Here is a 23062-nt window from a genome sequence, read left to right on the forward strand (position 1 = left end):
CTGGAGCGTTTGGTGGAGAAGTCCAATACCTACAGGCGGGTGTTTGAGAGTTACACGTACACAATTACATAGACGTCTGCTCTGTGCTTCTGAGATCGAGCGTGCTCTAGTCAGTCAAACTTTTCCACGTCATGGTTGATGGGTTACGGCGCGTGTCTAGAGGGGTGATCGTGGATCCTGGTTCGATCCCTCAGCTCTGCCTATAAAGATTCATTTATAGCTGGATCACGTTGTGGTGATTTCATTGTGTATTCGATCCTCACTAACACCTAAGAACGGTAGATTATTCTACCTACCGGTATTCTATCAGGTGGTCGAATACCGGGACTGGGTCAAGAGGTAATTTAAACCCATTTTTGATTATGAGAGCGCAATGCTTAGTGAAAGGCTTAGCCAGCCAATAGGAATGATCTGTGACGCTACGTTACGTCACAAACAGCCTCCTGATAGGCTGAGCTGGCTCTCAGCCAATCAGATATCGTTGTAAGTTAATACTCTCTAATAGGTCTGTTAGGATTGAAGGTGTTTGGTAAGATTAAGTACAACCTGAAATTAGATTCAGGTTCATAATATCATGTGTAGATGCTAGTTTATTTTGTGAGTACTGTAAATAATGAATACATAGCACTTATACCGGCGATGTCATTGTACTGTTGTGTAAATAAATCGTCATGCTGATAAATTACATTATATGTATATTATTTATATACATATACATAATGTGCTACAGTTCTGACACAGATAGTAGCTGTCTGCGTTGGCTCAAGTGCCGTCAGGAAGAGCCTGACGTAAGGTGGTTGCTGGGCTTCACTATCAGATGTGAAAATGTTGATAGTGAAGGTGCAGAGCTAATTTTTCCAGCTGGACTGCTCAGCGCTGCTTCCCACACGACACAGCGGTGTGTAATCTCAGCCAGGTGTCCTTCGGTGAGTTCAGTACTCCTCTCACGACTACACACACACACATACATACACACACACACACACACACACCACACACACACACACACACACACACACACACACACACACACACACACACACACACACACACACACACACACACACACACACACACACACACACACACACACACACACACACACACACACACACACACACACACACACACACCACACACACACACCACACACACACACACACACACACACACACACACACACACACACACACACACACACACACACACACACACACACCACACACACACACACATACACACACACACACACACCACACACACACACACATACACACACACACACACACACACACACACACACACACACACACACACACACACACACACCACACACACATACACACACACACACACACACACACACACACACACATACATACACACACTTGTAAACACTTACACTTCTGCCCACATAGAGAAGCGTATTATTCCAGTACCTATCTTGAGGTTATCTTGAGATGACTTCGGGGTTTAGCGTCCCCCGCGGGCCCTTTCCTTGACTACGTCTCCAGGTCTCCTTCGCCACGTGGTCTTAAGCCGCTGACCGGCTAAGATTCTACAGCCTTCATGACCTGGAACCAGACCCCCTAGCAAACTCTAGAATCTCCTTAAGCCGCCACCACCAGACCATTAACACTGGGAGCAATAACCGAGGTCTGGACCGATTATGCTCTCAATATACCTTGGGGCTTGATCCCCCAGTTATTTGGAATAGGAGGGAAGAATCTACGTTAAGTGTGGGTAATAATAACAAACAAAGGGATAACTGAACTCTTAATCTATGTTAGGCTCTGCGGCCCAACCAAAACTCAGACTCGTGGGAACCACGTGTCAAGAACAATGAACAAGATGGAACATAAAAATGGAAATAATAAAAATGCAAATTACTAACTAAATAATTTATTCAAAATCTAAAACAATATTTTAAATCAAAACACTCCCTATCATTAACACTACCTGGCTTAAGGCTATGAGATGAACGAATTCCCTATACCAAAGTATAGCAAGTATATCTCTTATGGTGACCAGCTGATGTAGTGCTGGTCTCTGGGAGAGGTGGAGAGTGGGTCACCTTCTGGAGTCGTTGACCTTGTCCACACTACCTTGTCCTCCCTCTCCTCACCACAAGGTTGGAGGGGGGGGGGGGTATTCCTACGCCAGTTCACTAAGTTTACTAACAGGGTTTAAATTGAACAACTCATCTCTGTTGCACTGAAACCCCAGATGGTTGAACCATCTGGATCATGAAGATGCATTGTTAATGGCCTAGAGAGAGAGAGAGACGATGTTGTCTTACCTATATACTAAGATCTCTCGGGGTGAATGTCCCCAAGTGGGCATGTGAAGCTAGAGCTGAGCTTGACCAGCTCTAGCACGTGGGCTAGAGCCGGTCAAGATGGTGGAGTGGAACTCCAACTGGAACGGTTGGAATGATTGGCTTGGACTCCATCCAGCTGGACCGATCGGGATGGGTAAGTTTCTGTGGCCAGACCCTTCGTACCCAGCCGGCCCTCGGGCAAGACAGGTGGTGGAGGCCGCCCTTTAGCACTGTCCACGTATAACCTGAGGCCCAGGAGACCGCTCAGAAGACAAAGGGCGAAGGCGGCCGCAACGAGGTGTTCGTAAGAAGGATAGAAGGCGATAGTGTAGGTGTAGACGGCTGAGTAGATGGCTCCGTCCACTACGGGCCATAACACCTCGAGGATGGCCATCAATGAGAAGTATCTTCCCACTTCTGTATCGTCACACAGCTATGGGGAAGAAAAAATGCTTTAAGAACTTTATGTCTAGTATCCCGCTAATGTATTATATATGTATAAATTACTAAGATATGTATATTATAATAATTTTGAAGACCGTGCTTGTTTTTAGATGTTTAGACATTGTTTTAGAAAGGGTTAGATAAATGATTATATCAGGAATCCTTCGTATATTTCTTAGGTTCTTCACATAAGAAGAAAGAAGTTGAAAAATTAAGTCTCCAATTTTCATTTTACAACTTTACTGACTCTGAAGGAAACACTTGATTGAAGTTGTCTTAAACCTTTAACTAGAGCACAAGGAAAGTTGGTGCATTGAAGGATATTACACATTATGTAAACCCTGCAGGATGAGGTAAAGTCGGGGTGTTACCCTTTTGTGTCGACTGGAGAAGTAGGTGTAGTATGAGGGTTTCTTTCTACCACAGACGTGGCCACACATTTACAATGCTAACCAGTATATTTACATTTGATGGACAAGGTTAGACGTCTGCTAGACATATAAATAAGTACGAGGTACTGAATTATATCCAACTGGTTGTTCGTAGTTGGATTGAGGGTTTGATATGTTGCACTTATACTATGTCAAATCTCCGTTGTTCTCACCTTAGTTATCTGACTCCTGATAGCTACGGGGGGAAGTATTGATGGCACAACGAGGAAGATTAACACAACCCACCACTGGCTAGCGGCACCAACTAGTCCAAAACTCAAGTCTTTCAAGAAAATCAGAAGAGCTGTTCCTGCGCCAATCACACAGTCGTGAATAGTGTATCTTTGAAAAATGAGCGTAGCTATCAGCATGACCAAAATTTCAGTGATCATGCTGGCGGTGTAGTACAGACTGTACTGGTCCTGGTCCCACTGGAACACTATTCGGGTCCACAGGTACATGTTGTGAGGCACGGAGCTGATGTAGCAAAGCATGAACACCAACAGAAGCAGAAGATGCAGCCGCGTCCGGCCAGGTCTCTTCCTGGTGGCAACACGTAATAAACTGATGACATTCTTTGGGTTCCAGGGACTTGTCTCCATCTCTGTGTCATTCTCCGTCTCGTTCTTTTCAAGTTGTTTATCTTTGACTATGAAAAAGGCCACAACAAGTGCGATACTGTAGAAAAGGAGAGACGTACTGAAGACTGGAACGTATCCTCCAATGTCAAAGAACCAGGCCCCCATAACAGTGCCAATTGAACACCCAAGATGCCAAAAAATATTCATGATGGTCATGCGAGCAGTTCTGGACTGCCGGCTGGTGTTGTCTGCCATGTAACTATAGGAAGCCATAGTGAACATCCTTAAACCTCCACCGATACTCTCAATGAAGTATGCCAGCAGGAGAACGTACGGTGACCAGGACGTGAAGAAAGCCTCCAGGAGGTAGATGATGCTATATAATACTTCTCCAAGTAATGATAGAAGTATGGGGACACGACGTCCTCGCTTGTCGCTCCAGGAGGCGATAAAGGATAGCAGCAAGATTGGGATGATTGTGCCCGCTAATTTCTCGTAAAAAGTGAAGACACTGTCCAGCTGCTGGGCCTTCACTTGCAAGTCTGTGTGGTGTCCGTCGTTCATCTGGGCGCACTCCTCAGCCGGATACTTCAGCGTCACACGACAGAACCGCTCTAACTTCAGGTTGTCTCTAATTACCAATTGTGTATAATATGCGGTATAATGAAGAAACAATATGGGTTCTATAGTGATGTTTGAGAGAGCATCTAGAGCCACCTTCTGAAAGTGTTGGAAACTGCGTCCACCTGCCATGGCTTCTGCTCCTAGACTAGACAATCTTGGTAAACATCTGTCCCTTAATTCTCACCGTGGAAACCATATCATGATAATGAACTGACGCTCGCTATAAATATGCATCACGTTGGTATTATGGTTTAGAAAAATTATTTACATAATGGAATTTTAGTAGTTTTAAATAAGAAATAGCGAATAACTTTTGCTGACGAATTTGCTGAAATGTTAGGAAGTTTGAGTCAGACAAAGCCACCGGTCCGCACTCTTGTTCAAAGTTAAATCAGCTCGATTGATTCGCTGAGGCAAAGACAAACTGTTCTTGTTGCCAGCAGCGTCTTCATTGACGTCTGCCTATATTATATTACATAGACGTAGATATATTACGTTCATGTTATATAATAGGGTATATACCTGGAGCGTTTGGTGGAGAAGTCCAATACCTTCAGGCGGGTGTTTGAGAGTTACACGTACACAATTACATAGACGTCTGCTCTGTGCTTCTGAGCTCGAGCGTGCTCTAGTCAGTCAAACTTTTCCACGTCATGGTTGATGGGTTACGGCGCGTGTCTAGGGGGGTAATCCTGGATGCTGGTTCGATCCTTCAGCTCTGCCTATAAAGATTCATTTATAGCTGGATCACGTTGTGGTGATTTCATTGTGTATTCGATCCTCACTGACACCTAAGAACGGTAGATAATTCTACCTACCGGTATTCTAGCAGATGGTCGAATACCGGGACTGGGTCAAGAGGTAATTTAAACCCATTTTTGATTATGAGAGCGCAATGCTTAGTGAAAGGCTTATCCAGCCAATGGGAGAGATCTCTGACTGAGCTAGCTCTCAGCCAATCAGATATCGCTGTAAGTTAAGACTCTCTAATAGGTTTCTTAGGATTGAAGGTGTTTGGTAGGATTAAGTATTACCTTAAATTAGATTCAGGTTCAGAATATGATGTGTAGATGCTAGTTTGTTTTATAAGTACTGTAAATAATGAATACGTGGTACTTATACCGGCGACGTCATTGTACTGTTTTGTAAAAAAATCGTCATGCTGATAAATTATGATATTATATGTATATTATTTATATACATATACATAATGTGTTACAGTTCTGACACAGATTACCGCTGTCTGCGTTGGCTCAAGTGCCGTTATCTATCTTGAGGCTATCTTGAGTTGATTTCGGGGCTTTAGTGTCCCCGCGGCCCTGTCCTCGACCAGGCCTCCACCCCCAGGAAGCAGCCCGTGACAGCTGACTAACTCCCAGGTACCTATTTACTGCTAGGTAACAGGGGCATAGGGTGAAAGAAACGCTGCCCATCGTTTCTCACCGGCACCCGGGATCGAACCCGGGACCACAGGATCACATGTCCAGTGTGCTGTCCGCTCGGCCGGCCGGCTCCCGGCCGTCAGGAAGAGCCTGACGTAAGGTGGTTGTTGGGCTTCACTATCAGGCGTGAGAGTGTTGATAGTGAAGGTGCAGAGCTAATTTTTCCTGCTGGGCTGCACAGCGCTGCTTCCCACACGACACAGCGGTGTGTCAGGTGTGTAATCTCAGCCAGGTGTCCTTCGGTGAGTTCAGTACTCCTCTCACGACAACACACACACACACACACACACACACACACACACACACACACACACACACACACACACACACACACACACACACACACACACACACACACACACACACACACACACACACTTGTAAACACCTACACTTTTGCCAACATATAGAAGTGTATTACTCCGGTACCTATCTTTAGGTTATCTTGAGATGACTTCGGGGTTTAACGTCCCTGCGGCCCGGTCCTCGAGCTGGCCTCCTTTTTGTTACACATGCCCAGGAAGCAGCCCGTAGCAGCTGTCTAACTCCCAGGTAGTTATTAACTGCTAAGTAGACATGGGGGCATCAAAATGAAACTCTGCCCATTTGTTTCCGCCTCCACCGGGGATCGAACCCGGAACCTTAGGACTACGAATCCCGAGCGCTGTCTACTCAGCTGTCAGGCCCCATTGCAGCATCTTGTGCATAGCTTTACATATCGGGCGACTTGCAGTTCCCAAATTCTCACAGTGGAAACCATATCTTGATAACGTACCTGACGCTCGCCTTTAAATATTCATATGACTTGCATTTGTGTTTTGCAAAATGATTTACATAATTTCTTGTAGTTTTAAATAATTGAGTCTGACCCCTTGCTATACGGAACAGACCTAAAGAAACCACACGAGTCTGCTCTCAAAGTAATCATTGGAAATATATAAAGTCGTCTCCATACCAGGAAGATCATCGACACAAATCATTACTTAATTTATCTTGTTAAACTGTTGGTAACGCTTCACTTGATCTAAGAATCATTGTCTTCCTGGCAATCGTGGTTATGGCCTCATTTGTGTGGCACGTAGTTAGTGAGAGGCTGATTCTTGTACCTTACACTGAATAAACTAAATGCCTTATTGAACTCAGATTAATTTATAGTTATTACTTGGATCTATGTTGATTTCTTTATATATTTAACTCAAGACATCCAGCCTGGTTAGGAATGTGCACTCCGGTACCCATAGCAGCACTAAAACACACACTAAGGCAAACTATCAACTCCCACAACCACCAAGTTAATATTAAGCCAGTTGCTGATTGCCCGCGGTGGTGGGCGGACCGCAGGTGGTGTGCTGACGTGGCCTGAGTGATGGGGGGAGTGACCTCCTCCCGTTTTGTGGGCTCACTCGGTGGGTCTGGAGTTTACCGGCAGGGCTGATTATCCGGCGGTGGGGCTGGTGATGTGTGACATGCTGCGTGTTGATGTGGCTGCGATCTATGGGGTGGAGTTGGTGTCTTCCCATCGTGCTATAGTGAAGTTTGCTGCAGAAGTAAATTACTGAGCACTTTAGCGCCGTTACGAGGGGCGGTCTTTTCCGCTGCCGGACGCTGCTGGTTCAGTCCTTGTCTCCGACCGAAGTGGTGCCCTTACCTTCAATAGTGTACATGGTCCGCCCCCTCCAGTTCCTGGAGGAGCTGCTGCGGAGGTATTTCGGGCGGTATGGCAATGTCGTGAGTATCAGATTGCATATGCTTTCCTCTGGAAAACTTAAGGGTGTTCGGACCAATATTCGCCCACTGGGGATGCAGCTGTAGTTTGTTGGGCCACACACGAGTGCTGGGTGCTCGGCGGATGTCGTTGCGTCGTTGAAATTTTTTCGTGAGGACGATTTCCCGCCACTAGTTGTGGAGGAGGATTCGGTGGGTGTGGTTGTGGACGACCCCTGTGGCTGCTGTGTCGCGTCCGGTGTCGGACGGTGCGTCTGCTGTTGGTGGGGCTTCTACTCCGGGGGTTGTGTCGCCCTCGGTTGGGGGTACTGTTCCGGATTGCGTTCCTGGTGCGTCTGTGGGTCTCCAGAATGCTCCGTCTTCTGCTTCTCCGTCTCCTGCGTCTGACCCTCTGCCTTCTCCTGTGGCTCCTGTCTCTACGTCCCCGCCGCTTGTCCCGGTCGTGCTGGGTGGTGGAGTGGGTGTGGGGCCAGTTCCCCGTGCCGTTGACGCTTCTGCCGTCTTGCGTCGTGCGCAGGTGCGCCCGCCCTGTGTTCTCCAAGCTTCTGGTTCCGATTCCGGCTCTGACGACGTGCAGCCGGATCCCAAGCGTTCGCGACGTTCTACTTCTGCCTGGGCCGACGTGGGTGACTTTGACGACTGCGGGTCTCCGAACCACCCCCCACCCCACAATAATTGGGGGATGGAGGTGTCTGCTTCAACGGTGGTTATCTTGAGATGATTTCGGGGCTTTAGTGTCCCCGCGGCCCGGTCCTCGACCAGGTCTCCACCCCCAGGAAGCAGCCCGTGACAGCTGCTTCCTCAGTACTGAGTACTGAGTACAGTAATAGTACTCAGGTACTATTTTATTGCTAGGTAACAGGGGCATAGGGTGAAAGAAACTCTGCCCATTATTTCTCGCCGGCGCCCGGGATCGAATCCGGGACCACAGAATCACAAGAACAGCGTGATGTCAGCTCGGCCGACCGGCTCCCCCGTGGTAGCGGAGGTTCATGTGCCTGCTGCTGCTGTCGGTGGAGATATTTCCGATTTACCCTCTGTTTTTTCTCCTGCAGTGGGGGAGGTCCCGCCTCCTGTGAAGGATGGTGAGGAAGCTGGTGCGAGCAGAGGCCTTGTGGTAGTCTTGAAGGAGGTCCGCCGTGGGGTGCGGGTGTCCCCTCGACGGGTGCCGTGCCTCGTGCTGGTCTGCGGCCTGTTGATGATCTGACTTCCCGTCATGTGGGAGCGGGTGGCGCCGCTTCCCGTTCGGCCTGATATTATTCGGAACCCCCGACTACGTGTCTCTCTGTCCGAGGTTCCGGAAATTATGGCGCCTCCTTATCAGCGCTGTCGTCGTAATGAGCATCCTGAGCTGTGGCTGCGCTGGGAGGCGTACTGCCTCCGGTTTCCGAGAAAATTGTTTCCAGGTTTCCAGGGGCCTGGTGGATAGCGCGCAGGACTCGTAATTCTGTGGCGCGGGTTCGATTCCCGCACGAGGCAGAAACAAATGGGCAAAGTTTCTTTCACCCTGAATGCCCCTGTTACCTAGCAGTAAATAGGTACCTGGGAGTTAGTCAGCTGTCACGGGCTGCTTCCTGGGGGTGGAGGCCTGGTCGAGGACCGGGCCGCGCGGACACTAAAGCCCCGAAATCATCTCAAGATAACCTCAAGATAACGTGTTATGGTTATGTACGTTTGTATTTGTCTGCTCGTGTTTATTTTCCTGTGTTGATGCATTTACTTTCACCTAATGCTTCCGTTTACCTAGCAGTAAGTAGGTACTCAATAGTCAGTCAGCTTGATGTGGGGCTCCATCCTGGGCGGGGTCAGTAATTCGGCCTTGGGGGGGGGGGCTCGATGAAAGCCAAAACGTGTATATATACACTCTGGCTTCCTGTCCCCCGACACAATGAATTTGAAATACTATTTTGGCATAGGTTAGGTTAGGTGTTTAGGTTCTGTTGGCGATTATTTGTATTTGTAGTACGTGAGTGAAGCATTTACAGCGTTGTGGTTCGAACACAAATCGTGGCTCAACACGAACCACATGTTCAACAACACATAGCGTGCTACACCACATGTGCACCAACATATAACACCACATGTTCAACAACACATAGCGTGCTACACCACATGTGCACCAACATATAACACCACATGTTCAGCAACATAACATGCAACATGAGCAGGGGGGAAAATCCATATTACCGTCGTAAATTGGGTCATGTATGATAGATTGGCAACGGTAAGCTAATGGTGGGAAGAGGGGGGGGGGGGGGTAGGGTGGTGTGGCTGTGTTGTTGTTTTCATAAAGTTTAGGCAACACTTACTCATGTGAACACACACACACACACACACACACACACACACACACACACACACACACACACACACACACACACACACACACACACACACACACACACACACACACACACACAGGAACCTGTACACCTGTTGATTGACGGTTGAGAGGCGGGACCAAAGAGCCAGAGCTCAACCCCCGCAAGCACAACTAGGTGAGTACAACTAGGTGAGTACACACACACACACACACACACACACACACACACACACACACACACACACACACACACACACACGCACACACACACACACACACACACACACACACACACACACACACACACACACACACACACACACACACACACACTGATAGTTACTCATGTAAACATACACCCACAAAAAAATATTCACAGCTCTTCTGTATAAAAGTAGATGATCAATACGTTAAGATAGTGGCCTCAGTATTGGGTCGTGCTCTAAGTGGGGCGCTGTGGTCGTCCGTCGGGAGGTACGACCAGGCCCGACAACACAACATCCTCGGTTCGATACCCCCCCCCCCCCCCCCAGAGAAGCACTGCCAGCTTCCCCTTGTGACATCACTACCAGCTATATACAGGACTCAACTCCTCCTATGGATTTAAGTGATGTGAACAAATCCACAAGGGCTGTGACGAGGATTCGAACCTACGTCCGGGAGCATCCCAGACGCTGCCTTTATCGACTAAGTTACGACATGGTCAAAAAGAGTTGAAACCGAAGTTCTACTGAACTTACCGGATCCTGCAGCCTCTCCGAGACACAAACCAGGGTTTTACACAACTCCCCCCATGCACTCGAGTTACGTCAACAATCCCTTGTGGCTTTGTTCATTTGATGTATTGTGATTTCTGTGTGTAGTGTTAGGTTAGGTTAGATTGATATCTTCTTAATCACCAACACGCAACACTTAGTGGGCCAGCCAAAGGCTTAGGGCTATATATTATAAGTGCATTCGTTCTCCTAAAGGTTCCCCAACGTCAAGAAATTGCCGTACTAAAGTTCCCTTATCCTCACCTACCAGAGGACCCACAACAGAAAACGGGACAGTGTGTTAATTGTGCGAGCCGCTGCCATTTTCTGTTGCGGCAATTTTTTTTTTTTTTTGGTAGCGTGTACGTCAAAATACGACGACGTTCTATTGGGAGAACGAGTTGATATGTGAATCTCGGAGTGCAACCCGTTCTCGCACTTGCTTACTGTCAATATTGGCTTATTTAATAAGTGCATATGTGACATACTAATTGATTGTGAATATTTTAGTTTACCTTGAAAAGCTTCATAGAAAACACCGACCTCACCTAACCTTCTTAGTATGTTAAGATAAGCATCTTATTGCTTCTTAATTACAATTATTACTTAACCTATACCGTTGATAGGTTAGTGCTATTTGACACTTATCTAAATGTTTACCTGTCTGTTCTAATCAATTTAATTAACAACCCAGCATGTGAAAATAGTTAATAGTTTAAATGTCATCCTTTATAGAGTACATTAACCCAGGACTAAAGTGCTTAAATGAATTTGTTAGTGAGTATAATACTTAACATGATGGCGGACATACTCTATTTTGGCCTGGTGGTGCCAACATACTCAGCATACACGAGCATATGGCGGGGGGGGGCTGATAGCTGAGTGGACAGCCCTCTGGTCTCGTAATCCTAGGGTCCGGGGTCCTAGGATTGGATTCTGCCCGGTGATAGCAGAAACCAAATGGGCAGAGTTTCTTTCACCCCTGATGCCCCCCCCCCCCCTCCCCTGTTATCTGGCAGTAAATAGGTACCTGGGAGTTAGACAGCTGTTACGGGCTGCTTCCTGTATGCGTGTGTATTGAATGTGTGTGTGTGTGTGTGTGAGTGTGTGTGTGTGTGTGTGTGTGTGTGTGTGTGTGTGTGTGTGTGTGTGTGTGTGTGTGTGTGTGTGTGTGTTTACTAGTTGTGTTTTTGTGGGGGTTGAGCTTTGCTCTTTTGGTCCGCCTCTCAACTGTCAATCAACTGTTTACTAACTACTTTTTTTTTCCCACACCACACACACACACACCCCAGGAAGCAGCCCGTGACAGCTGACTAACTCCCAGGTACCTATTTAACTCCCAGGTGTGTGTGTATGTGTGTGTGTGTGTGTGTGTGTGTGTGTGTGTGTGTGTGTGTGTGTGTGTGTGTGTGTGTGTGTGTGTATGTGTGTGTGTGGAAAACAAATTAGTAGTTAGTAACAGTTGATTGATTGACAGTTGAGAGGCGAGCCGAAAGAGCAGAGCTCAGCCCCCGCAAGCACAACTAGGTGAATACACACACACACACACAACATGTATATAACTCAAACACACGCACACGTAATGTGCACACAACACTTAAACATACACACACACACACACACACACACACAACACGCACGCAACACACACACACACACACACACACACACAACACGCACGCAACACACACACCACGCACGCAACACAAACATGAACAAGGTAAACAATTTCATTATCTCCCCCTCAGACATAAATCTCAGCTTCACATAACTCATAAACACATTAATCAAATTACAAAATCATTTGATTTGTGTTTCAAAATGTTCTAAAACAATAGTATTATTATTATTTTTTTTTTCAAAATGATCGAACCATGTCCTGTGTTTCACAATGTTCGAATCGTGTACTGTGTTTCACAATGTTCGAACCATGTATTTTTTCCCCCCCCATTGATCGAACCCTGTGTTGTGGTTCCCGATGCTCCTAACACCAAGCCCTAAAGCAAGCTATATATATATATATATATATATATATATATATATATATATATATATATATATATATATATATATATATATATATATATATATATATATATATATATATATATATATATATATATATATATATATATATATATATATATACATATATACACACCAAGTTCATACACCTCGCTAAGGTGTATAAGATACGAGCTCCTGAGGCCAGAACAATGAAAAAGGATCATTCGAGGTGAATAAAAGCTTTGGCTCTAGATCGCAAGACTAATGGGTCATGTTCAGCCCTCCCATCACCCCCAAGTAAAGGCAGCTATGCTTATTGATTGTCATATCAACATACAACACATTTTTCATTGCAGTTCAGAGCCTTCAGGTGTGCTTGCAACCAGTCATCAATGTTCGTACGTCACTTCAACGTGGATATTTTTTTGATTCTGCTGGTGAGAACATTTCATTAGTTGATTGTCCATCATCCATCTTGAGCTAATGGGGGGGGGGTGTCTTACCATCACCTGAGCTGTCAATCTGTCTATCTTTGTGTAGTAATAGTGTTTGCAACGTTGTGCAATGTGTTCGGATGGTTGAGGGGTGTTAATTGATGATTACAATTGGCACTCGAAGACGCTGAACTATTCTGGACGGCTGTCAGACTCAAGGGATGGGGCAGCCTCTCTTAATCTGACAGTCATATATCATATTAAGCTGACAGACAGAGCATATACAAGGCACTTATATATGATCATATACGTGCCTTGACACGTTGTGTATCACAGTTTATACAACACATATGTGAGTGTGCAAGATCATCATGGTACATACGTATGTTGTATATTATTTTGTGCTATAATAGAGTCTTTATGGCAGAGCTGTAGAGTTTAGTGATCTGGCCGTATGCCAGAGCAGTGGGATAGAGTCGAATGATAGAGCCATGTGGAAGAACAGCTTTACGATGGTGTCTTTTAACAGAGCCATAGAGCAATGCCTTATATATATATATATATATATATATACATATATATATATATATATATATATATATATATATATATATATATATATATATATATATATATGTATATATATATATATATATATATATATATATATATATATATATATATATATATATATATATATATATATATATATATATATAAAGGCATTGATGGCGACACTGGCTCATAGATGGCGACACTGACTCACAGATGACGACACTGACTCACAGATGGCGATACTGACTCACAGATGGCGACACTGACTCACAGATGGTGACACTGACTCACAGATGATGACACTGACTCACAGATGACGACACTGACTCACAGATGGCGACACTGACTCACAGATGGCGACACTGGCTCACAGATGGCGACACTGACTCACAGATGGCGATACTGACTCACAGATGGCGATACTGACTCACAGATGGCGATACTGACTCACAGATGGCGATACTGACTCACAGATGGCGATACTGACTCACAGATGGCGATACTGAAGCAGTCTATAGAACTGTAAGTTTAGAAGAAACTAATCTTATAAACCTGGGCGATTATCTCACTAAAGAAGACCACAATGCACCACAACATCTTACCGATTAGACCAATCTTCCGTCCAGGCCGACCAGTAAGACCAATCTTCCTCCCCGAGCCGACCAATAAGAGCAATCTTTCTCCCCGAGCCGACCAATGAGAATGAAAGATCAGATAACCCGAGGCTTTGAGCTCAAAGTAAAAAATGCAGTTGAGTGTGGGTGAGAAGCGACGGGGGGGGGGGGGAACTCATTATAAAAAAGAGTTCCTCGCACCCAGAGAGTTTGGAGGGTAATACAGCGATCGCAGAAGTGTGTCGTATCTTGTCTGCAAGAAGGCCGCAAGAGGCTCTGTTTAAGTGTGCATATTTTCCATTTTAAAGGTGAGCTCCCTCCCCCCGGGCTCCTATTGTAGGACGACGCTAATATACATAACACAATGGTTTTTCTCCCCCCAAGAGCCCTGAGAGTTGTTTTTTGAACACCATTTCACGATGAAACAAAAAGCGTATAATATTGTATGTCAATACACTAAAACACACATACACATACACAGGTGTTTTGTTTATACTATGTAGGAGGTGTTATATTGAAGGCACTGGATTTGTACAACCATTTAATTCTTTCTGTATGTGCAGGCTTCATGCACCTCTGTGCTGGTGTGGAGGTCAGGTCAAGGTCAGGTGTGTGAGGAGATAAGGTCATTGTTTTACTGTCGTTTAGGGTCGGTTATCCACGAAGTTGTGTCATATGGAGTAACCTTGAGACTACTGGTCCAACTCCTTGGCGATTCACGTAAGATTTGGCATCCTCCTCTCTCTCTCTCTCTCTCTCTCTCTCTCTCTCTCTCTCTCTCTCTCTCTCTCTCTCTCTCTCTCTCTCTCTCTCTCTCTCTCTCTCTCTCTCTCTCTCTCTCTCTCTCTTTCCCCATCCCGTCTCTTTCTTGCTCTCTCTCTCTCTCTAATATATTATATACACCATTGCAGGACTCACGGTAATACAAGCTCTTAACGTATAACGGACCTGTATTTAATAAATCTGTATAACGCATGCTGAGTGACCGCAGCCAAACCATTTATAGCTCCGCTCACAAAAATATCTTTATTAATGTTAGAAAAAACGACAAAATCATTAAAATATTAAATTTGATTAATATATTCCTCAGTGGAGCGAGGCTCGTGTCCCTCACTATGAGATGGGGGCTTAAGCTTGATCTCCAGCCTCATGAGTGCCTCACTTCATGAGTGTCTCGCCTCATGAGTGCCTCGCGTCATGAGTGCCTCGCCTCATGAGTGCCTCACCTCATGAGTGCCTCGCCTCATGGGTGGCTGCAGGAATTCTGACACAAGTGACCAAGACTCAAATGTCCCCTATATATGTACATCACTCCCCTATATATATATATATGGCTAAGTACATGTAACTCAGTATATAGGAATAAGTATTTGACTGAGCATCTACGATGCACTGTACTCAACAATATATATTATTTAGTACACCTAACTTGAGGTATATGACTCTAAGTCAGGTGTACACATGAGCCTCAGATATAAGTCAGGTACACACACACACACACACACACACACACACACACACACACACACACACACACACATGGCTCTCACGTACTTAGTGTTGGCAAGAAAGTTCAATTGAGAGAATTTTGTCTCCAATGGAGAGGAAAAAGAGTGTATAACTCACACTGAAAGATTGTGCTCCAAATTGAAGTGAATTGTGAATATTCTTCAAACTCTCTTAGTTGGAAAAAACAGCTCATTACCCCCCTTGAGTTGATAACGTGAAATAATGGGTAGGATAACAGACCCGAAGTCACACATATATATAACCCGATGCAATGGCACTTCTAAGATAACGAGGCCCTGGGGAGGCACCCAGCTTGGGGGTGGGGAGGGGGAGCTTCTTGGCGAGGTGGGTAATCAGTGAGTATGTGGATGAGTCAGGATGAGTGTGTGATGGTGGTGGCCTTTGGAACAGCCTAGTTGATCACGTGATTACTTGAAATGTCATGAACACACACACACACACACACACACACACACACACACACACACACACACACACACACACACACACACACACACACACACACACACACACACACACACACACACATACACACACACACACACACACACACACACACACACACACACACACACACACACAAGAAAATGGATATGAAAGTATACATACACACACGAACGTGAATCAACAAACATACACACACACACTTCTCCCATGAATATGATACACAAACACGCCAAATGAATATGGATACATAAGATCACACGGAGATACACACTTGTATACATGAAGATACGTGCATGGACACATTCTCGATCCTGTGGGTTGTGCTTTATTACAGGTGAGGCTTGTGGTGTATAACAGGTGAAGGGGGTCGTCCTGTATAACAAGTGAAGGGTCGTCGTGTATAATTGTGTCGTAGAACTGTCATACGCCATTTATTGTGGCGTAGAACTGTCATATGCCATTTATTGTGGCGTAGAACTGTCATATGCCATTTATTGTGGCGTAGAACTGTCATATGCCATTTATTGTGGCGTAGAACTGTCATATGCTATTTATTGTGTCGTAGAACTGTCATATGCCATTTATTGTGTCGTAGAACTGTCATGCGCCATTTATTGTGTCGTAGAACTGTCATATGCCATTTATTGTGTCGTAGAACTGTCATGCGCCATTTATTGTGTCGTAGAACTGTCATGCGCCATTTATTGTGTCGTAGAACTGTCATATGCCATTTATTGTGTCGTAGAACTGTCATGCGCCATTTATTGTGTCGTAGAACTGTCATATGCCATTTATTGTGTCGTAGAACTGTCATGCGCCATTTATTGTGTCGTAGAACTGTCATATGCCATTTATTGTGTCGTAGAACTGTCATGCGCCATTTATTGTGTCGAAGAATTGTCATATGCCATTTATTGTGTCGAAGAATTGTCATATGCCATTTATTGTGTCGTAGAACTGTCATATATAATCAAGAATAAACCACGACATGTAACCTACATATTCTTAGGTGTATACACATGCTCCCTGAACACACACGTTGATGCCCAGACGACGTCTCAAGCTTAGAAGATGAGGAATTAAGCTAAGCTGTGAGGAGCAACATTAGTCACGCTTCCCTCCCGGGGCTATAAGTCAGATATATATATATTTCCCTTGAGGCGAACCAGGTGTATGCTCGGTCATTTTGCTGAGCCATACAGGGTTTTAATACACTTTGCTACACACCTCAATACGCAGGTGTATAATATAAGCAGATGTATAAAGTGTTAAATCAGATTTTAAGTCCTTTAGCATTAAACTACCTGAACTTGGGATATTATAGTGCTATATAACCTCTTATGTCAATACCGGACTCTGCACTCAATTCGAGTGCAGAGTCTGTTTGAGGTTGGGGATTTACACTACTTGGACAAGCCCAGCCTGGGGCCAAGTTGGCCTCAGGCTGGGCTTGTCCAAGCAGTGGCTGGGCTTGTCCCAGCAGGCTGGGCTTGTCCCAGCAGGCTGGGCTTGTCCCAGCAGGCTGGGCTTGTCCTCTGAGCCGAGGACAGACGAGCCGAGCCTGAAGACAAGTTACAAATTTATTTATGCTTCTAAACACGTTATTATAAATTCCTCACAATTCCCCCCCTAGGCTTTATCCCTTGAATAATCACTTGAAAATGACATAAAAGCCGGGAAATTCTTACGTCTGTTCCTGTGTGGGGACAAACATGTCCGGACGTCAGTTAACTCTTATTGCATTACAGAGTTTAGTGCCCAAATGAGCCACACAGGGACGTTTGAAAGAACTTTTTCAGTATCGGCGAGGAGTCACAATATCGTGGCTGAAGTATGTTGACCAGACCACACACACTAGAAGGTGAAGGGACGACGACGTTTCGGTCCGTCCTGGACCATTCTCAAGTCGATTGTGAAGGTGAATGGAAGGTGAAGGTCCCTTCACCTTCTAGTCTGTGGTCTGGTCAACATTGTTCAGTGTCAGAGTAGTTAACAAATGGAATGCATTAGGCAGTGATGTGGTGGAGGCTGACTCCATACACAGTTTCAAATGTAGATATGATAGAGTCCAGTAGGCTCAGGAACCTGTACACCAGTTGATTGACAGTTGAGAGGCGGGACCAAAGAGCCAGAGGTCAAATCATAAGCACAACTATGTGAGTACACAGTTTACCCATACAAGATAACATGGTTGGAGGGGTCTGGAGGGAGTTGGAGGGGTCTGGAGGGAGTTTGAGGGTCTGGAGGGAGTTTGAGGGGGATTGTAGGGGGTTGTAACAGATCTGAACAAATTTCCGTGGGGGGGGGGGAGGGGAGGGTGACAGTATATTACGGAACTTGTTGTGTAACGCAATGAGGAAGTGTGTGTGTGTGTGTGTGTGTGTGTGTGTGTGTGTGTGTGTGTGTGTGTGTGTGTGTGTGTGTGTGTGTGTGTGTGTGTGTGTGTGTGTGTGTGTGTGTGTGTGTGTGTGTTATAAGTAAGCCAAAGTATGAAAAATAGCTACATGATCACGCAATAAAAGTCAATAAATAGCAAATGAAGAAAAATTGAAGGTGGTGCATAATACTGGAGAAGAAACACCTCTGCAAACAGGTCTGTGGAAGCAAACAATATATATATATATATATATATATATATATATATATATATATATATATATATATATATATATATATATATATATATATATATATATGTCGTACCTAGTAGCCAGAACTCACTTCTCAGCCTACTATTCAAGGCCCGATTTGCCTAATAAGCCAAGTTTTCCTGAATTAATATATTTACTATAATTTTTTTCTTATGAAATGATAAAGCTACCCTTTTCACTATGTATGAGGTCAATTTTTTTTTATTGGAGTTAAAATTAACTTAGATATATGACCGAACCTAACCAACCCTACCTAACCTAACCTAACCTATATATATAGGTAAGGTTAGGTTAGGTAGCCAAAAAAAGCTAGGTTAGGTTAGGTTAGGTAGGTTAGGTAGACGAAAAAACATTAATTCATGAAAACTTGGCTTATTAGGCAAATCGGGCCTTGCATAGTAGGCTGAGAAGTGAGTTCTGGCTACTAGGTACGACATATATATATATATATATATATATATATATATATATATATATATATATATATATATATATATATATATATATATATATATCACCACGACAGTATTGAGGTTAATAAATCAGAAAACAATAACATTCTTGGAGTCTTGATTAGTGTGGTGAATCCTAAGTAAATAATGTATAAACGTTGGAAACAAAGCAAGCAACTCGGTTGGAAATATATCCGGATTTCCGGGCCTGAACGAGAATACAGCCAACAACGAGCCGTTTATTTTGACGAGAGAGTACAATGAACATAAAAATAGAAGTACTCACGCACCTCATCGAGCTTGAGTACTCATGTACGTGGGGGTAAATAATATATATATATAAGCTTATTCATGCTTCAGAAGAAGAAGAAGAAGAGAGGAAATGTTATCCTTGTGGAGAAATAGTCAACACATTACAGATTTTGTTTTCTAAAAGGAATCAGCGTTAGAAACTACGTTACATTTACAGACGAGGAGTTACCCTAACGTGGTTGAAGTATGTTGAGCAGACCACACACACTAGAAGGTGAAGGGACGACGACGTTTCGGTCCGTCCTGGGTCATTCTCAGGTCGATTGTGGTCCAGGAGGGACCGAAACGTCGTCGTCCCTTCACTTTCTAGTATTTTGGTCAACATCAAAATACGTTACATTTACACTGAGATTTAACAGCACAATTATTATTATTATTATTTAAACACATCGGACATAACTATACCGAAGCAACATATGAGTCACTAAAAAAATATCCACCGCTTAAGTGGGACAAAAATGAGTAACAGTTAGTGGGTCAGCCAGAGGCTTAGGGCCGGCGCAGGTATATCCATGTCCCCCCCCCCCCCCCCCCCAAAGAAAAATCAAGGATTCTTGGATTCATATCTCGTCGCGTCATCAATGAGACAAATATTACAGAGAGAGTAATCCCACTAACGTGACTCATCAATGAGAAAATCCCTAGAAGCCGTGATGAGGATTCGATCCCATGTCGTGGTGTAGTCGTCTAGTGGGTGTGTCTCCGAACACCCTCCACATAGGTTCTAGTGGGTGTGTCTGCGAACACCCTCCACATAGGTTCTAGTGGGCGTGTCTGCGAACACCCTCCACATAGGTTCGAACCCTCATCACGGTCCCTACAGATGTTCTCAACTCACACCCCATTTTGTCTTGTATCTCAAGACAAATAACGTTCTTCTTCAACGTATCTTGACCTTGTGAGGCGCCATCTACATTTTGCAGTTCAGTCTTGGTCTCTGTATTATAGAATGGACAAAAGTTCACTACACTATGAATCCCGAACGCTGTCCACTCAGCTGTCAGGCCCCCAGACACTACACTCCCCAGCCCCTCAAGACGTTCCCTAAGACGCAGTTATAAATTTTAACATCATATTGTTATTAAAAATAAGTTCGTTCCCATTTATAAATTAATGCACAAGGATGACAAAGTTAACCCCTGGAATTAGAATCCCAATTCATAATTATGAGACGATATTACAAAAACATATATATATATATATATATATATATATATATATATATATATATATATATATATATATATATATATATATATATATATATATATATATATATATTCCCCTGAACTTAAACCTGTCAATTTACAACATTATATATATATATATATATATATATATATATATATATATATATATATATATATATATATATATATATATATATATATATATATATATAATAATGTATGCAGTGAAAGGACTCGCCCAAAGAATGTGTTATGTTTACCATATTTCTCTGGGTTTGAGAATATTGTCAAGGCCTTGAAACTTTTTAATATAGATGTAATGTTTAGCTACGAAAACACTGTTGGTAAGCTATTAGTAAGGAACAGCCCTCGTAGTGATAATTGCGTCATTTATAAAATACCTTGTAAGGAATGTAATAAGTTCTATGTCGGGCAAACATCTAAAGATTTAAAATGTAGAATATCGCAACATAAATACTCTGTAAGACATGGCCAATTATCTAATGCTTTGTTTGTGCATTTGTCAGAAAAAGCTCACCAAATTGATTGGGAGAGTGCGTCTTCAATAACAAATTGTAAAAGCACCTATAACAGAAACATAATTGAATCCGCTTTGATACAGATCACCAAAGAAAGTAATTTGAATATTAGCAGTGGTCTATATAACTTAGATCCATTTCTAATAGATCAGCTAAAGGGCGATTTAAGTAGAATCATTGAAAAACATTTGTCTCACTAATTTTTGTATATATTTACCTCTTTATGTTATAATTACCTATGTATTATGCTAGTATGTCTGCTGTATCAGATGGGCCATTGGGCTACATCGGATGGGCCAATTGGGTGCATCTGATGGGCCAATGGGCCTTCTGCGTTGTCCAAGTATTGTACCTCACCTTACTTCACCACTCTCTCCTGCCTATTTATACCCATCACTCGATCTGTAAAATGACCTTCTGAAGATGTATTTAATATACGAAAGTACTTAAGGAAATTTCCTGTTTCATTTTTCCTCCGTGGTCTGACATTGTCACATTCTTAATCACGTGTTTATTTTCGTGATATACACACACATATATATATGTGTGTGTATATATATATATATATATATATATATATATATATATATATATATATATATATATATATATATATATATATATATATGTCGTACCTAATAGCCAGAACGCACTTCTCAGCCTAGTATGCAAGGCCCGATTTGCCTAATAAGCCAATTTTTCATGAATTAATGTTTTTTCGACTACCTAACCTAACCTAACCTAACTTTTTCGGCTACCTAACCTAACCTAACCTATAAAGATTGGTTAGGTTAGGTTAGGTAGGGTTGGTTAGGTTCGGGCATATATCTACGTTAATTTTTACTCCAATAAAAAAAAATTGAACTTATACATAAGGAAATGGGTAGATTTATCATTTCATAAGAAAAAAATTAGAGAAAATATATTAATTCGGGAAAACTTGGCTTATTAGGCAAATCGGGCCTTGCATAGTAGGCTGAGAAGTGCGTTCTGGCTACTAGGTACGACATATATATATATATATATATATATATATATATATATATATATATATATATATATATATATATATATATATATATATATATATATATATATATATAATGTTGTAAATTGACAGGTTTAAGTTCAGGGGAATTCCTGAGTAAACTCTGATGGAAGAAATGGTGTTTGTTAATTTACAGCACACACAACCTGACGGGCCAAAATCGACGTGTTATCGAAAAAAAAAAATTCAAGCCGGATACTCCATGCGGCTTCATGCAGGTCGGCGTTCAATCCCCGTTATCGTTATTGTACTTCACAAAGACACACATGATTTATGGTTCACTTGTCGACCCCAAAGAAACCATTCCAACGTCCTGTCTAACCAAAAAGCGATATTTTCTCAAATATAAATTTATAATTATGTATATTGGAATTTATGTTAGATGATTTTGATGTTAGATGATGTTAATTTATATATGTAATTTATGTTATGTTAGTTAGGGGTAGGAGAGGTTAGGTACTTTGGTTCTGTTAAAAAATTATTCAACTCGTCCTCAGGCTAGGGTCGTTAAAGCAGCGGCTTTCCCCAACACGCATTCATCAATTTTAACATATTGTTATTAAAGAAAATTAGGTTGGTTCCCATTTATAAATTCATGAATAGAGAAATTTCATTAACGTGAGGAATCACTGCGAAAA

At 43.2% G+C, this 23062-nt stretch overlaps 1 protein-coding gene across 1 annotated transcript; it reads right to left on the minus strand.

Annotated features, from left to right (window-relative positions):
- Positions 1–1945: 1945 nt before the first annotated feature.
- On the minus strand, positions 1946–4525 carry LOC123769733 (lysosomal proton-coupled steroid conjugate and bile acid symporter SLC46A3-like). The gene is made up of 2 exons (XM_045760962.2): positions 3369–4525; positions 1946–2753 (listed from the first exon to the last, which is right to left on the minus strand). Exons 1-2 carry the CDS (start codon positions 4338–4340, stop codon positions 2394–2396), a joined length of 1332 nt encoding a protein of 443 aa, XP_045616918.2. The 5' UTR covers positions 4341–4525; the 3' UTR covers positions 1946–2393.
- Positions 4526–23062: the final 18537 nt, after the last annotated feature.

The sequence above is a fragment of the Procambarus clarkii genome, chromosome 14, assembly GCF_040958095.1.
Source record: "Procambarus clarkii isolate CNS0578487 chromosome 14, FALCON_Pclarkii_2.0, whole genome shotgun sequence".
In the NCBI taxonomy this organism is placed as follows: Eukaryota; Metazoa; Arthropoda; class Malacostraca; order Decapoda; family Cambaridae; genus Procambarus; species Procambarus clarkii.

Bases quoted from the DNA above. Each gene is read 5' to 3' on its own strand.
- LOC123769733 (XM_045760962.2), bottom strand. From the start codon at position 4,340: ATGAACGACGGACACCACACAGACTTGCAAGTGAAGGCCCAGCAGCTG. The intron at 2,754-3,368 runs GTGAGAACAACG...TCTTCCCCATAG, and splicing joins TCAGGAGTCAGATAACTAAG to CTGTGTGACGATACAGAAGT.